Source organism: Panulirus ornatus, chromosome 37, assembly GCF_036320965.1.
Source record: "Panulirus ornatus isolate Po-2019 chromosome 37, ASM3632096v1, whole genome shotgun sequence".
NCBI classification, from domain to species: Eukaryota; Metazoa; Arthropoda; class Malacostraca; order Decapoda; family Palinuridae; genus Panulirus; species Panulirus ornatus.
In genome coordinates, this window is record NC_092260.1 from 31124558 (window position 1) to 31142641 (window position 18084).

The following is an 18084-nucleotide window of genomic DNA, read 5'->3' on the forward strand; positions in this document are numbered from 1 at the left end:
GTATGTGCCCTCAGTAGAATGCTGGGGATAAACAGAAGAATCGAAGCTCTCTGTAGGGAAGAGGATAGTGTGTTTAGTATAGACCTGTGGAACAATTTTAGTCATGATATATCTCTTTACGCTAGGGATGGTCTTTACTTAAATGTAATAGGGAAAACCCGCCTCGGCAGAGTATTAGATAAGAACATTAGGCCTTTTTTCGATAGCGGTAAACTACTCAGGAGAGTAAATCACGGTTTGGCTAACGAAGGAACTAGGAGAATGAAGGAGGGTGAGGGGGCAGCTGTGGGCGGTGGGTCAGTGTGGGGGGAAATCTGAGTGCGAAGAGTCTGAAGGACGAGGTGTCCGGTTCGACCACTATAAAATTATCGGTAGAGGATGGATGGGACCTTGACGGTAGGGATCCTCGGGGAGTAGCGGTAATCTTACAGGCAGAGGATTTAGCAGAAAGGTCAAGTAGGGTCAGTTGGGTACAACTCGAGCAGTATAAGTAGCGGTTTAGCACAGCTACAGGTCAACTCTCAGGTAACTTTTAAGACCAAGGCTGGTAGGGTCCAGTGCGGGGAGGATCAGAGTAAGGCGGCGAACCCAAACAGATGGAGAACCGTCTCACTTCTACAGCTACACACGCAGACATCAACAGTGATAATACAAACACGCATATCGACATCAAAAAAGGGCAAATTCGGTCAAGAAATCTACTCCAAGGAAAATAAGTATAATATACACAAATGCCCGGAGCATCGTTACGAAACGCTATAATCTTATATCCTATGCAGTTACTGAAAAACCGAAATCCTTACAATCTCAGAAACGTGGGTAAACTGAGAATGAACACTTAATCGCCAAGTTAGCAATTCTCGCATACAAACTATTTACGAAAGATCGTTTATACAGGGTAGGTGGTAGAGTTTTGATCTACGTTGATAACAGTCTAAGTGCTGTTAAGATAAGCAAAGTAGGCACACACACTTACCACTCTTTTTGTATTGACATCATCGACAAGTTCAGAGGTAAACTACGCCTCGGCGTTATTTGCAGACCCCCTAAGCAAAACGAAGACGACGATAAGATGCTATACAGCGAAATCAAAACTACAGTAAACAGTAAAGAGGTCATAATAGTAGAAGAATTCAACGGTCCAAACATAAACTGGAACACATTAACAGGTGACCGAGAGGGAACAAGACTAACGGAAGTGACTGAAGACGCTTTTCTGGAACAGTTAATCAAAAACCAACGAAAGATGAAAATATTCTTGATCTAGTCCTCACCAGTAACACAATCTTAATCAACTCTTGCGAAGCAGGCGAGAGTTTGTCAAACAGCAATCACAGTTTGATTAGATTAGAAATAAATTTAGATTATGAAATAAATGACGACAACTCTTGATCCCAGATAACAGGCGAGCAAATTTTTAAAACATTAGACACTAAATTTGCAGTATCAATTGCACAAAACTTCTTCGCGTTCACACAGAAGAAAAAAATGTGGAATAATTCTGATAACACACTACTCGAGATTGATAGTAAAAATATTCTACGAATTACGAGAACTTAGCAATATTTCAAAGCCATCATGAATGAATAGGAGAATAGCACTGATTTTCCAATAAAATAAAACATGAAATTCAAATCAATGGGAACCGATGAAAATCGCCAGGAATTTATCAAAATCCAAAGAGAGTGTAAGGTCATAAGACAGAGTAAACGCGAGGAAGAAAAAAGAACTTCCTTGGAAGTTAAGAATAATCCCAAGGAATTCTTCAAATATCTAAGACATAAGAAGACAACAAAAGAAAGAATGGGACCATTACATGACACACTAACTACTGACGACAAGGAAATGGCTACCATACTAAATTATTCCTTTAACTTCGGATTCACAATTGAAGAAACATCTCGATTACTGCAACCAATGATAATGTTTCAAGGATCTGATGAAGAAGAGTTGATGATTAGAGAAATGAAGAGCTCTGAAGTCCTTAAATACCTGGACTCCAAGATTTTAAAAGAGGTCAGGAGACAGCTGATATACACCATAACAAAAATATGCAAAAATCTCTATCGGATGGTCAGGTATCAACTGACTGGAAACTAACAAAAGTCGTTTAGACAAATATCTTATGAATTAGGTATACTCTAACAAAAATGCCAGAAATAAACTGCATGAACGACAGCATTAACAAGGGCAGTAGAAGGCTAATGTGCAGCAACGGGGAGTCGGTGATAGCTCAAAAAACTTCTGAGTGGAATTACATTTTCTTGTCAGGTTAAGAACACTTCTCTTTTTAACCAGACAACCCAGTCGTAGGCCAATTAGGCCTCCTGTTGTCTGTCTTTCTAATGTAAACTCATATAAACACCAGATTCGACTCCTTGCATCAAAACTACCAAAGCACTCAGTCATTTCCTTCCAAAATACACTCCCTCGCCTTTCCCACTTTCACCTCCAGACTCAGAAGCATTTACTATCATCCACCTCTAATATCTTACTTTCATTCTAACCTGCAACAACCCTGGACTCACATACACCCACTCCATTTCACACAGTCTCACAACTTCTCCCTCATCAAAAGTGCCAACCCTTCCTTTGCTCTTATTCTGTTACTATCTCAAGATTTCTCCACTTGAATCCTTACAAGTTTCTTGGTGCTAAATAATTGCTCCACAGTGTGACAGAGGAAGCCTCTCCAGAAATGAAAAGCAAGATCAGTTTTGGAATCATTTATTTATCTCACACATATAACTGATGTAGTTTGACACAGTTTTATGTCATTGTAATGTTTAGGTCTGGGTTGTTGGTGGCCAGTCGTGAGCCAGCATAGGTGGAGGATCAGAGGCAAGGCAGATCAAGCAGGGTTCGGCAATGTGTTGATAGTTAGGGGCCAGCAGTTAAAGGTCAGCAGTCAGGAAGCACGTTGCTACGGCTAGGTAGATCATGGTGTTGACAACCAAAGGTGAGGCAGGTCAATTATTATAGGGTGCTTGGGTCAGGAGCGAGACAGGTAAATGGGAATACCTTTGGGCAGATACAGGAGACCCGATGGTGCATTAAGAAGTTATTTCTTTTTTCTTTTTAACATTGGAGACTCCAGGGACGGACAAAAGTCCACATCAAGGCCGGGCCTTAATTGAAAAAGAGACAGAATTATGAAAGGGAGAAAAAGAGACAAGAGAAAGTATTTACGAACCTTGGAGGATGTGAAAAACCTGTATTTTGAAATGTACCAGGTCATAGTTATCAGACAAGACATGAGAGGGTGCAGAGTTCCGAAGCTTCGAAGTGTAAGGATAGAAACAATTATCAAAATGGACCATCCTTGAGTTACCAACAGCCACATAGTAATCAAGTGACGCAGCCGCTTGCCGAGTACTGTGTGGTCTAGATAGCGGTGGGAGCACACAAGCAGTCAGCTCCCGGGAACATAATGTCACCTTGCTTGAAGTAGAAACGAAATAGTAAAGCAGAAAGCGCATCATCCCTCACCGCTCCCTCTGGTCCAATAATAGGAAGGAAAAAAAATGAGAAGAAAGAGCATATAGTTTGGAGAGAATAAACTTCCTTGGAAATGTTAAAGGCTATATGAACGGGAAAAGTTCTCGTCTACCTACAGTGAGCTTAAAAAGAAAAAGTTAATCTTTTCATGAAGTATTTTTTTCGTCTTCAAGCAGGTTCATCTACTAACAACGATATCAATGACGTATTTTTCTAGCCTTGATATGAATGTATCTATGGTCTCCACGTTTAATGGATCGAGCCATAGTTATTCCAGTGTTCTGCAACTCTTTGGTAACTTTGCCTAAGTTACTATAATATCTCATTCCTTTCGATTTCATACCATTGTTACTTGTCTTTAAGTCTCTCTCTAAAATGATGAAATTATCATGTTATCAAAGTCTTTGGTATTTTGATAATTGGTGTTAGATCTCTTCCGAGTACTCAATTCTTAACATTAATTCCCGCGTTCTATCTGGAAGGGGAAGGACTGATGTACTGCAGGACCGGAACGAGATAAGTCCCCGTCTCCGCGGAACATACCCAACCGAGTGCATCCTCAAGCAAGTGTCGAGTGCGACCTATTAGGGGAATTCAGGGATGCGACCTGTGGGAGTGTCTCATGGGTGTGACCCAGTGAGGGTGATTCAGAGGTGTCATTCGAAATGTATACCAAGAATGTCTGAGCACAGGAAGGGGGCGGGGAGGCTTCAGAACATAGTGGGAGACGATAGAGATGAATGACGTCAAACAGAGAGAGAGTTGGTCAGGGAATGAGAGAAAGAATGTAGACATCCATGGTGTAGCAGTTAGCACCGCTGATCGTGACGCATTCATATTAATATATCACTGAATATGACTGTTAATTCAACATTTATCAGTTTATTGCTGATGTTCTCAATCTGTCTAACATTTCTCTTATACTGCTCAAGTAGATTACCAACGAACTGGCCAATTTCATAACAAGGGTAAAACCAAACTCAAATAGAAACCAGTAGTGTAATTCTTTTCAGGTATACATTAACACACTACAACACAACACAGCACAACACATCACAACACAACACAACACAACACAACACAACACAACAAGTTTTGTGACTCGTGTCACATTCTCCAGTGTTAGGACAGTGCGCTATGGTCTGTGTTTATATACAAAAATCAAAGATCAAAGGAAAAATTATTGACAATGAAAGATGAATAAGGTAGGCAGCTACTTCCTTGTCTAACCAATGAAAGCTGGCCGCCTCAGGTCAGCGGGGCGTTCTGGTGCGTGACGTAACCAGTTCCCGTCCTGTTCTCGCTGGGACAGGTTAGACGTCAAGCACTAGGTTAAACTAGAAGATCGTCAGTCTGTAGGTTCATGCTCGGGCATCTCCTTAATGTAGAGGGCTTCGAGTATCTGGAAGCGTTTTAGGTCGGTTGAAGTGTCTAATAAAGACGTTCCCTTCCCGATCATCTCTCTCGTGAGGGTGATGTTGTGGCAAAAGAACAAATGGGAACATCGTTAAACGGGGTAAAAATGGAAGTGATAAGAGGTAATGATGAAGTAAGGAGATGGTAGTATGAGTATTTTAAAGAACTGTTGAATGTATTTGATGACAGTGTGGCAGACAAAGGGTGTTTTGGGTTGGGTGGTTTGCGAAGTGAGAGAGCCAGGAGGAGTGTTTTGGCCGAGAAAGAAGAGGTGGTGAAGGCCTTGTGGAAGGTGAAGTACTGCAAGACAGCTGGATTGGATGGTATCGCAGTTGAATTCATTAGTAAAGGGGGTGACTGTGTTGTTTCTTGATTTATAAGGATTTTCAGTGTATATATATATATATATATATATATATATATATATATATATATATATATATATATATATATATATATATATATATATTTTTTTTTGCTTTGTCGCTGTTTCCCGCGTTTGCGAGGTAGCGCAAGGAAACAGACGAAAGAAATGGCCCAACCCACCCCCATACACATGTATATACATACGTCCACACACGCAAATATACATACCTACACAGCTTTCCATGGTTTACCCCAGACGCTTCACATGCCCTGACTCAATCCACTGATAGCACGTCAACCCCGGTATACCACATCGATCCAATTCACTCTATTCCTTGCCCTCCTTTCACCCTCCTGCATGTTCAGGCCCCGACCACACAAAATCTTTTTCACTCCATCTTTCCACCTCCAATTTGGTCTCCCACTTCTCCTCGTTCCTTCCACCTCCGACACATATATCCTCTTGGTCAATCTTTCCTCACTCATTCTCTCCATGTGCCCAAACCATTTCAAAACACCCTCTTCTGCTCTCTCAACCACGCTCTTTTTATTTCCACACATCTCTCTTACCCTTACGTTACTTACTCGATCAAACCACCTCACACCACACATTGTCCTCAAACATCTCATTTCCAGCACATCCATCCTCCTGCGCACAACTCTATCCATAGCCCACGCCTCGCAACCATACAACATTGTTGGAACCACTATTCCTTCAAACATACCCATTTTTGCTTTCCGAGATAATGTTCTCGACTTTCACACATTCTTCGAGGCTCCCAGGATTTTCGCCCCCTCCCCCACCCTATGATCCACTTCCGCTTCCATGGTTCCATCCGCTGCCAGATCCACTCCCAGATATCTAAAACACTTTACTTCCTCCAGTTTTGCTCCATTCAACTTACCTCCCAATTGACTAGACCCTCAACCCTACTGTACCTAATAACCTTGCTCTTATTCACATTTACTCTTAACTTTCTTTTTTCACACACTTTACCAAACTCAGTCACCAGCTTCTGCAGTTTCTCACATGAATCAGCCACCAGCGCTGTATCATCAGCGAACAACAACTGACTCACTTCCCAAGCTCTCTCATCCCCAACAGACTTCATACTTGCCCCTCTTTCCAAAACTCTTGCATTTACCTCCCTAACAACCCCATCCATAAAGAAATTAAGCAACCATGGAGACATCCCACACCCCTACCGCAAACCTACATTCACTGAGAACCAATCACTTTCCTCTCTTCCTACACGTACACATGCCTTACATCGTCGATAAAAACTTTTCACTGCTTCTAACAACTTTCCTCCCACACCATATATTCTTAATACCTTCCACAGAGCATCTCTATCAACTCTATCATATGCCTTCTCCAGATCCATAAATGCTACATACAAATCCATTTGCTTTTCTAAGTATTTCTCACATACATATATATATACATATATATATATATATATATATATATATATATATATATATATATATATATATATATATATATATATATATATATATTTTTATTATCTTTATTATACTTTGTCGCTGTCTCCCGCGTTTGCGAGGTAGCGCAAGGAAACAGACGAAAGAAATGGCCCAACCCCCCCCCCCCCCATACACATGTATATACATACGTCCACACACGCAAATATACATACCTACACAGCTTTCCATGGTTTACCCCAGACGCTTCACATGCCTTGATTCAATCCACTGACAGCACGTCAACCCCGGTATACCACATCGCTCCAATTCACTCTATTCCTTGCCCTCCTTTCACCCTCCTGCATGTTCAGGCCCCGATCACACAAAATATATATATATATATATATATATATATATATATATATATATATATATATATATATATATATATATATATATATATATATATATATATATATATATAAATATATATATATATATATATATATATATATATATATATATATATATATATATATATATATATATATATATATATATATATATATATATATATATATATATATATATATATATATATATATATACATGGATCATGGTGAGGTCCCTGAGGATTGGCGTAATGCATAAATATTGCCGGTGTATATAGGCAAGGGGGATAAAGTGAGTGTGCAAACTACAGATGTGTAAGTTTGATGAGTAAACCTGGTAAGTAGAATTGGAGGGTATTGATTGAGAGGGTGCAGGCAGTTACAGAGCATTAGATTGGGGAGGAGCAGTGTGGTTTAAGAAGTGGTAGAGGATGTGTGGATCAGGTGTTTGCTTTAAAGAATATCTGTGAGAACTACTTAGGAAAGCAGATGGATTTGTAAGTGGCACTTTTGGACTTTGGAAAAACATATGATAACGCTGATAGAGTTGTCTTGTAGAAAGTCTTAAGAATATGCTGTGAGAGAGGAAAACAGCTAGAAGCATAGTAGTGATGTTTTTATCGAGGTTGTAACTCTTGTCCAGTGATTTTGCTCAAGTTAAGAAGCTAAGGCGTATTAGCTGTACATGCTTTTACACTACAAGGTCGAAATTTTCGTAAGATACTGTGGCATTCCTACCAGCGTGTGGGATCTGCGTTTACTACCTCTAGGGCAAAAGGTGTATGTCATAGTTTCAGAGAAAATATGTTTTGTCAGCCAAGAACGCTGGAACCTCCAGCAGTTCCTTAACCAAAGGCACTGGAACTTCCAGCAGTTCCTAGCCCAAGGGCAATATAACCCCCAGCAGTTCGTAACCAAAGGATACTAGAATTTTCAGCAGTTCCTAAGCCAGGGGCACTGGAACCTACAGCAATTTTCGATGGAAGGCACTGGAACCTACAGCAATTATTCAACTCAGGGAATTAGAATCTCCATCAGTTGCTTGGATCGGAATATTCTACCGATGCAAACTATATTAGAAAGAGATATATTGTCAACAAATGGCGAGCTAGTATGAACTGGGGAATACACTGGTCATATCAGTTCGGTTACCTATTACAGATATTCATGCAGCTCTTAAATCAACATCAATATGAACAGTCTTATATGCAAGAGCAACCATGAAAATATGCGTCACATTGAACATGGGTAAAATGATTATCCTGGTGATCGATGGTTCTATTAGCTTTGCTGTATTTAGTCATGTTTTCCAGAACCTTGTAGATAAACACAGCCAAACTTTATTCTTTTCTTTACTCTAAGGGAATTCGTTTATATGTCTCTACAGTACACACGACCCTCAATACTTAGTTCGTTATTGCCTCATACAGCAGCTATCGCGACTAACACACTGGCTCTTGCTTACATAGGTTCATAAGATCAAGAAGAGTTTCTTACGCTCGAGTAGCTATATCCATCACTGATCATCTACCTCTCCAACATTAGCTATATAATCCACTCACCATCTATTAGTAAATACAACAATTTCTTTTCAAGCTTGACATTCGCGTTTCCTTCCCCGCTCGTTACCTTCACATTTTCATGATAATCTTATCAGAAATCAAACGCCTTTTATGACAATCAAGACGGCAATTACCATCATCTCCAGCACCAACATATTCGGCTATCGTTATCATCATCGTCGTCATATTATCATCACTTTACCGTAACTGTTATTGACATGATCGATCAGAATCATTCCCATCATCATCATCATCTTCATTCTACATTATGATTACTTTCATTATCATATAATGCCATCGTCAAAATGGGGACTGGCCTCTCATGTATGAGCCACAAGGGTCGCTTAGTGAGGCCCCCAGTAGAGTGTGTGAGGCAGCCATACAGTGGACCTGCCACACTGACCACCGTTGATGGTAGTTATACCCCCAGCCAAGTGAAAGTAATGACCATGGTTTGTCCTCCACATGAAGGAAGTGAACCGTGTTGCCCCCAAATAGGCAAAGGTGGTGATTATGTAGCCCCTAAGTAGATGAAGTAGGTGAGCAAAGTGCTGCCAGCTAGGAGCAAGCGAAGAATGCCGAGACTAATGGAATCTGTAGGTAGATAAGGCAGTTGTCTATTGCATGGTTTGATGAGAGTAGTGTATGGCATACCTACTGAGGTCATAACTAGAAACATTGTACCACAGTCTAAGAGAAGTGATGACGTTCCAAGCTAAGACACCTTGAACCCATGGCAGATCATGGTGCCCCTAGTGGACCGTAGTGCCCCTGACAGACCATGGTGCATCTGGTAGACTATGATCACCCTGGTGGACCATAATGCCCCTGGTAGGCCGTGGTGCCTCTGGTACACCATGATCACCCAGGTGGACCATGATGCCCCTGGTAGACCATGGTGCCCTCGGTAAACATTGGTTCCCCTGGCAGACTATGGTGCCCCTGGTGGACCGTAATTTTCCTGGTAGACCATGGTGCTCCTGGCAGACCATAGTGCCCTTGGTGGACCCTAGTGTCCCTAGTGGGACATGTTGCCCTTGGTAGACCATGATTCCATCTGGTAGACCGTAGTGCTTCTGGTTGACCATGGTGCTCCTGATAGACTATGATGCCCCTGGTAGACCTTAGTGCCCCTGATAAACCTTAGGATACCATGGTTCCCATAGCAGTCCACGGTGTCCCTGGCGGACCGATGTTCCCTTGATAGATGAAGCTGATGAGTCATCCCCCGGGGTGGAGGTAGTAACACCCTAGCAGGATGATTATGATAACTTCCTCAGCTACGTGGATGGGATGACTCCTGCCAGGTGACATAGGTGACCCACCAGCAAAGTGAAGTTTGGGAAACCTTCAGGTAGGTGAGGACTACATAATGGCCTGTGACAGTGATTCTTTAAGAGGCTAGTGAAATCTTACGGGTGAGTGAAGGCCCTAGCTGAGTCAGCTGGGAGACGGAAGTTACTGGTCCAACTGGGAGACAGTAGGTGCTGATCCACCTGGGAGACAGTAGGTGTTGGTCCACCTGGGAGACAGTAGGTGTTGGTCCACCTGGGAGACAGTAGGTGCTGGTCCAACTGGGAGACAGTAGGTGCTGGTCCTACTGCGAGATAGTAAGTGGTGGTCCATCTGGGAGACAGTAAGTGGTGGTCCATCTAGGAGACAGTAGGTGCTGGTCCACCTGGGAGACAGTAGGTGCTGGTCCACCTGGGAGACAGTAGGTGCTGGTCCACCTGGGAGACAGTAGGTGCTGGTCCACCTGGGAGACACCAGGTGCTGGTCCATCTAAGTCAGGGTAGCTGAGGGTGGAGCTAGGTGAGGGTGGTGGCCATGGCACCTTCTTCCTCGGTCTCCTGCAGCACCAGCGTTGTCAGGTTGAGGGCACTCTTCACCCTCCTGGGCGGGTGCACCTCCAGGCTATGTGACCGTGTCCGACCAACGAAAACAGAGTTTTGGCGGGGGCGGCGGATCCCTATATGCTCCACCTGGTAGGAGAGAGGATAAGGATCACCGGTAGTGGAAAAGATGGGGTAATGGGTAGTGAAGAAAGTTGGGGTCACGAGAAGTGGAGAGGGTGGGACTCAAGGTTGGTGAAGTGCGCAGGTGGGATGCGTGGAGAAAGTGGAGTTCATGGGTGGTGGAGGGAAAAAGAAGGAGAAAACATTATAATGTGGTTAACAAGGAGATTGTGGTCAACAAGACCAGCGTGATTAACACAGCCTCTGTGGTTGATACAGCCAGTGTGGTCAACACAGCCGGTATGGTTAACTTGGCCAATATGGTTGACACAGCCACTATGGTTAGCATGGAAACTGTGGTAACAAAGCCAGTATTAGTTAACGCGGCCACTATGGTCAACACAACTGCTGTGGTTAACATCTCCATTGTGGTTAGCACAGCTACTGTGTATAACACGGCAACTGTGGTCAACATGGCTACTGTGATTAACACACCCACTACGGTTAACAAAGTCGCTGTGCTTAACACAGCCGTTGTAGTTAACACAGCCACCGTGGTTTACACAGCCACTGTGGTCAACATAGCCGCTATTGTTAACACATCCAATGTAGTTAACATAGACACCATGGTTAACATGGACACTATGGTTAACACAGCTAGCATGGCTAACAAGACCACTGTACCTCAGATGACATAAATGAATAATTGTAAACTGACAAATGTTGTCCAGGTAATTTAGTCTTATCCACACATAGTACAAGTGATGGTCAGGTCAAGGAACGTTTGATAGTCTGGCAGTAAATAGGCTGATCTGCTTAAAGGAAGTCTAGTAATGAGTATCCTAGGCTGGTCGGATCAAGGGAAATCTAACAGTGAGTGACCTGGACTGGTGGTCAAGTTTCGTAGCGAGTGGCCTGTGATGCTCGGGTAAAGATAAGTCTAGTAGTGGGTGACCTGGGCTGTTCGGGATGCGGGGAGGGACTGGTTTATATCACGTGAAATTACAGTAGGAAGGAAATCGCTGTTGGTAGGTGTACCTTATGAGGATTGATGGGAAGGGCGCAGGGGTCGGCCATAGGACAGGAGGGCCGGTGCTGGAGCAGCTGAGGCGGTGTCTCCTTGTATGGTTCCTGATAAGGTTCCAGCATTCGGATCTTCCCCCACCTGCAGAAAACAGAAAAGATATATTGATGCTATTCCTCAGTCTGTGCCATGCAGGGACCAATGATTCACCAGTCTGTGTCATGGACGGGCAGGCAGTTCACCAGCTGTTTCATGCTGTAGGGAGGGAGGTTGGTGGTGAGGGAGTGGGGAGGGAGGTTGGTGGTGAGGGAGTGCGGAGGGAGTTTGGTGGTGATGGAGTGGAGAGGGAGGTTGGTGGTGAGGGAGTGGGGAGGGAGGTTGGTGGTGAGGTGATAGATGGCCTGCTCATTGATCTTCAGGTCTTATATATAACCATTACGACATTTAAGCAGGATATCTTTACCTTATTTTTTCTTGTTATTCTCAGGTGTAATTTTTTATTCATACAACAACAAAGTTTTTAGAGTGAAATTCTAAACATGATGCAATTGGGGTTTGTTGTTATATCTTTACAGATGAAATACGACAAATTTTTTGTTAACGTTACATCGATTTCACAGAAATTGCATGTAAACGCTCTATACTTTTCTTAGTAACTTGATAAACCAAAAGTTCGACCTGAAGAAGTAATATTACATTTCAAGCATAACACAGATCTATCTCTTTTTTTTTCATTCCCCACTGAAGAACTATGTGAGAGACGGTAAGGAAGGATAGGAAGGAGAAGTGAGAAGTCGATCACATCACATCAAAACTTGAGGAAATATTTCATTTTTATTGTGTGGTGTTGGTGGTCAATATCCCCTCAACAACTTAACTGTGTTCGCTGTTGCAGCCTCAGTCCAGTCTTGCAACGATCAAAGTTAACACGAGGTTAACACGCGTGGCACCTCACCAACCCTCAACATGACAACACACTTAGCCACCAGAGAATAAACGCCTTTGGCACTGTTGCACGTACTGTTCATGAGGATTCTCTCTCTCTCTCTCTCTCTCTCTCTCTCTCTCTCTCTCTCTCTCTCTCTCTCTCTCTCTCTCTCTCTCTCTCTCTCTCTCTCTCTCTCTCTCTCTCTCTCTCTCTCTCTCTCTCTCTCACCTGTTAAAGAAGAGGGCGATGGCGAACATCCAGACACCCAGAACAAGGAGAACGATGCCCACCTCCTCAGCTCGAACCCGAACCAGACCCACCTTGTGGTCTGCGCCGTCCATGGTGTTCACACTGCCCTCCAGTCCGCCCACACTCACGTCCACATTTCCCAGCACTGTGGGCGTGCTGAAGATGCGGCCAGTTATGTTACCTGCAACACACAGTAGATGGAACACCTCAAAAAGGCTCAGAGGAATAATCAAATATACATATGTTGAAGCCAGTCCTTTTTGAACAGTAAATCCCGAAGCCACTAAGGGGGTACTCTGACTCAAAACATCAGGCAACTTAACTCCGCCAACATTGACTTTTGATGCCGCCAGCTCACCCAGGAAGGTCATTGTGGGCTACGACGCAACAAAATGATGTGCCCTCGGGTACAAACCTCCCTTCGTTGAAGAGATATGCATCCCTCCCTTTCCCTCAGTATCCTCTACCTTGGTACATATCACAACATTGTGGTGTTATCTATGCATTAATTTTGCTCCAGGTGTGTCACCTAATGACCATCAGAGTGCCTCATGGACTATTATTGGGAAAAAATATTTTACCGTATCTCCTACTGTTGTCTTTTAGGAAAAACCTTATACTGGCTCATAAAGGAATTCTCCTAACTGCCAACACGATCTGCCTCCGTAGTTCACTAAGCATATTATGGCGTAACATCTGCTCTCACTTTAAACCTTATGAAAACTTCATACCTGAATTGTTAGTCATTGATGATCAAATGACAGGAGGAGCGGTCATAGTAGTCACCAGCTCCTGGCATCCACTACCAGGGCCACTAAGTTATTTTCACTTGTTTCTCTACAGTGAAAGATCCACGCAAGGTATAACATGCATTATACCTTCCAACGCGCCCACCCCTCCTTCGCCCACCCACATGCTAAGTGGATGTCTTTCAACTCATTCCAGTACATTTTTCCTATTCTTTCAAACTTCCCTGCCGTTTCCCTATACATATATATATATATATATATATATATATATATATATATATATATATATATATATATATATATATATATATATATATATATTTTTATACTTTGTCGCTGTCTCCCGCGTTTGCGAGGTAGCGCAAGGAAACAGACGAAAGAAATGGCCCAACCCCCCCCCATACACATGTATATACATACGTCCACACACGCAAATATACATACCTACACAGCTTTCCATGGTTTACCCCAGACGCTTCACATGCCTTGATTCAATCCACTGACAGCACGTCAACCCCGGTATACCACATCGCTCCAATTCACTCTATTCCTTGCCCTCCTTTCACCCTCCTGCATGTTCAGGCCCCGATCACACAAAACCTTTTTCACTCCATCTTTCCACCTCCAATTTGGTCTCCCTCTTCTCCTTGCTCCCTCCACCTCCGACACATATATCCTCTTGGTCAATCTTTCCTCACTCATCCTCTCCATGTGCCCAAACCACTTCAAAACACCCTCTTCTGCTCTCTCAACCACGCTCTTTTTATTTCCACACATCTCTCTTACCCTTACGTTACTCACTCGATCAAACCACCTCACACCACACATTGTCCTCAAACATCTCATTTCCAGCACATCCATCCTCCTGCGCACAACTCTATCCATAGCCCACGCCTCGCAACCATACAACATTGTTGGAACCACTATTCCTTCAAACATACCCATTTTTGCTTTCCGAGATAATGTTCTCGACTTCCAAACATTCTTCAAGGCTCCCAGGATTTTCGCCCCCTCCCCCACCCTATGATCCACTTCCGCTTCCATATATATATATATATATATATATATATATATATATATATATATATATATATATATATATATATATATATATATATATATATATATATATATATATATATATATATATATATATTTGCTTTGTCGCGGTCTCCCGCGTTTGCGAGGTAGCGCAAGGAAACAGACGAAAGAAATGGCCCAACCCACCCCCATACACATGTATATACATACACATCCACACATGCAAATATACATACCCATACATCTCAATGTACACATATATATACACACACAGACACATATATACACATGCACACAATTCACACTGCCTTTATTCATTCATATATATATATATATATATATATATATATATATATATATATATATATATATATATATATATATATATATATATATCCCTGGGGATAGGGGAGAAAGAATACTTCCCACGTATTCCCTGCGTGTCGTAGATGGCGACTAAAAGGGGAGGGAGCGGGTGGCTGGAAATCCTCCCCTTTCTTGTTTTTTTTAATTTTCCAAAAGAAGGAACAGAGAAGGGGGTCAGGTGAGGATATTCTCTCTAAGGCCCAGTTCTCTGTTCTTAACGCTACCTCGCTAACGCGGGAAATGGCAAATAGTATGAAAAAAAAAAAAAAAAAATATATATATATATATATATATATATATATATATATATATATATATATATATATATATATATATATATATATATATATATATATTTATATATATATATATATATATATATATATATATATATATATATATATATATATATATATATATATATATATATATACATATATATATATATATCCTCTCATAGAGCAATACAAAAAATTATTAAAGAGGAACGGCTGCCGTGTTACAAGACTGGGGGGCGTCTGGCCTACCATGCCTGGTGGAGTCGATGGTGGTGTGGAAAGTTACGACTGGGGAGGTCCAGACCATGGTGCTGTTGACCACGGAGGTGACGTACACTTGATACTGTGTGAGGGGCAAGAGCCGTTCAAGTACCACGCTCCGCTGAGGGGCTACCACCTCCGCTACCACTCGGTACCTGCACACACAAAACCCACATCTTGAGACTTTGCTCATCAGGGTTAATCAGGGTCACCCTCGGGTCACCCACAGAATTGTTCGTAGCAAGAGGAATTGGGGAGGTGGGTAGATGGTAGTGGAGGACTAGAAGAAACACAAAAGCAACGTAATAGAGTGCAGAAAGATTTTGAGCCAGCTAGCATAAAAAATACGAAACTTACGGATCAGACCAAGGCCAGTGGTATCAAGTATGTTTTGGATATGTGCTTTAACTGAGATGTAAGAGGCAGGTCAGATAGAACTGGTATCGAGTATGTAGAGTAAATGAAGGTGTTGTGAAGATAAGGGTAAATTAAAGACGAGAGTATCGTTTAGACGGCATTTGATAGGACTCTGTGCTTAATTGAAGGTAAGAGTTTAGTGAAGATGAGGTTTTAGCGTAGATAACACTTGACCTAATCCATGAAGTGTGATTGAGATAAGGGCGAAGTGGAGGACGTAATGACGACGTATATATGGAAGATGAATTGTAGATGCATTTGTTCAAGTTGAAGCATATTTGTACTAGACTAGGGTGCAGTAAAGATGGGCTTGACGGTGTTTTCCTCCCTGATGAACATAATGGTGAGTGATGGTGTGGATGACATAATATTCCATCCATTCATAAATAGTGGCTTTTCTAATTACATACGTAATGGCTACATTAGAGGCCATAGAATTTCACTAAACACTTTCCTTACTTACTGAAAGAACATTCTAAATGTATATCATCTAACAGTTCAGAACATACTGGGGTCTACAGATCAGCGCATACCGGGGTAATCTTACAGGTCAGCATTTACTGGGATCATATAACAGGTCAGCTCATACTACGGCTATCTAACAGGTCAGCTCATACTACGGCTATCTAACAGGTCAGCTCATACCGAGGTTATCTAACAGATCAGCACGTAATGAGGTCGCCTGTTGACTAGTTAACTCTACAACAGGACACATTTGGTGTTGGTGTTTCGCAGGTTGGAGAGTCTCATGAATTACTCCAGTAATGCTATAGTCATCAGAGACGCGGCAGATTGTTACCCCTCTCTCCAAGCACCTTCAGGACTTGCCTACGACTCCTGCTGCGCTGTTCTTATGTTAGACTCCTCGTGGAGCCCACTATGTAGGCTGGTTCCTTTAAATCAAAGCCATGTACAATATTTTAGGTGCACCAGATGGCTAACAGACTGCCTGATAGTAGTGTTCTCCATCATAACCCCCACCCTCTACAAATGCATCATGAGTTTCATGAAAGCATTAAGGAGAGATATATGCTCTGCGGGGGTAAGTCTGATGAAGCACGAGTTTCCTTCCATCAGCTAGAGATGGACGACCCTTGGTCTTACGTCAGCCTCTAATCTGGAGGAGAATTTCGAATGAGGCGCTTATCTTTCAGATTCTAGTCCATTATACATAACCGTACAAATACACTTTTTTTCAGAGAGCGAAAAGCGTGGGTGATGGTCTATTGGTACCAGGCAGAATGAGGATGCGGCTGGAAGAAGATGTTGGTGAGAATGGTGGAGAGAGGGATGCAGGGATCTAGGCGTGGGTTTGTTGGTCGTGATGGTGAGGGTGTAGAAGGGGAAAAAGAATGCTGGGACAGAGTTAGTGGCGGTGAAGAGAGGGGGGGGGGGGGATGTAGGACCCTGAGGCTAGGTTATAGTGACTATGGTGGTGATGATGGCAATACTGCTGTTACTGCTGGTACTTCTGGTAGTATTAGCGTTGGTGTTGGTAGTAGTGGAGCTGATTTTGGTAAGAGTGTGTTGGTGGTGGTGCTGCTGCTGCCACTTCTGCTAGTAATGGTGCTGGTACTGGTGGTGGTAGAGGTGATGATAGTGGTGATAATGGTGGCAGGAGGGGTAAGCGATGTGTACACATGACACCAGTTGATCACAGGTAAACAAAACCACAGAATGGTTAGACAGCCTCAGAACTGTTAGACGTAACATGAGTGGTGCCACAAGGATCAGTCTTGGGACCAGTTCTCTTTCTCAGTGATGTTAGTGATATTCATAACAGGATGCATTGCAATATATCAAAAGTCGCTTATGATACAAAGCTGGAAAACAAATCTACATATGAACCTGAAGACCTTCAGCTTCTAACTGACGTAGAAAAATGATGTACAAGGCTGATGAGTAGCAAATGAATCTTATTATCGATGAATTCAAAAATTTACATGACAAAGCAAAAACGAAAAGGCAAGGTACAGTATGAATTCTGTTGAACTGCAAAAGGTAAATGAGGAAAAAGACCTGGACGTAATAGTCTCTGGTGACTTAAAACTAAGTAATGAGTGCATAGAAGTAACGAAAAGAGAGATCAAAGATATTAGATTGTTATGCAGGGCCTTCGAATTTAAGTCCAGGGAAATCATCCTTACTCTTTAC

General features: G+C 42.4%; 1 protein-coding gene across 1 annotated transcript in view; it reads right to left on the reverse strand.

Annotated features, from left to right (window-relative positions):
• Positions 1–7325: 7325 nt before the first annotated feature.
• The window catches only part of LOC139760736 (uncharacterized), a 39773-nt gene continuing 29014 nt past the window's right edge, over positions 7326–18084 (reverse strand). Inside the window, exons 4-7 of the mRNA XM_071684293.1 lie at positions 15502–15668; positions 12798–12999; positions 11656–11782; positions 7326–10644 (exon numbers count right to left, since the gene is read on the reverse strand). Coding sequence (XP_071540394.1) covers positions 10471–10644; positions 11656–11782; positions 12798–12999; positions 15502–15668 — 670 coding nt within the window. The 3' untranslated portion in view covers positions 7326–10470. The remainder of the gene's footprint in view (positions 10645–11655; positions 11783–12797; positions 13000–15501; positions 15669–18084) is intronic.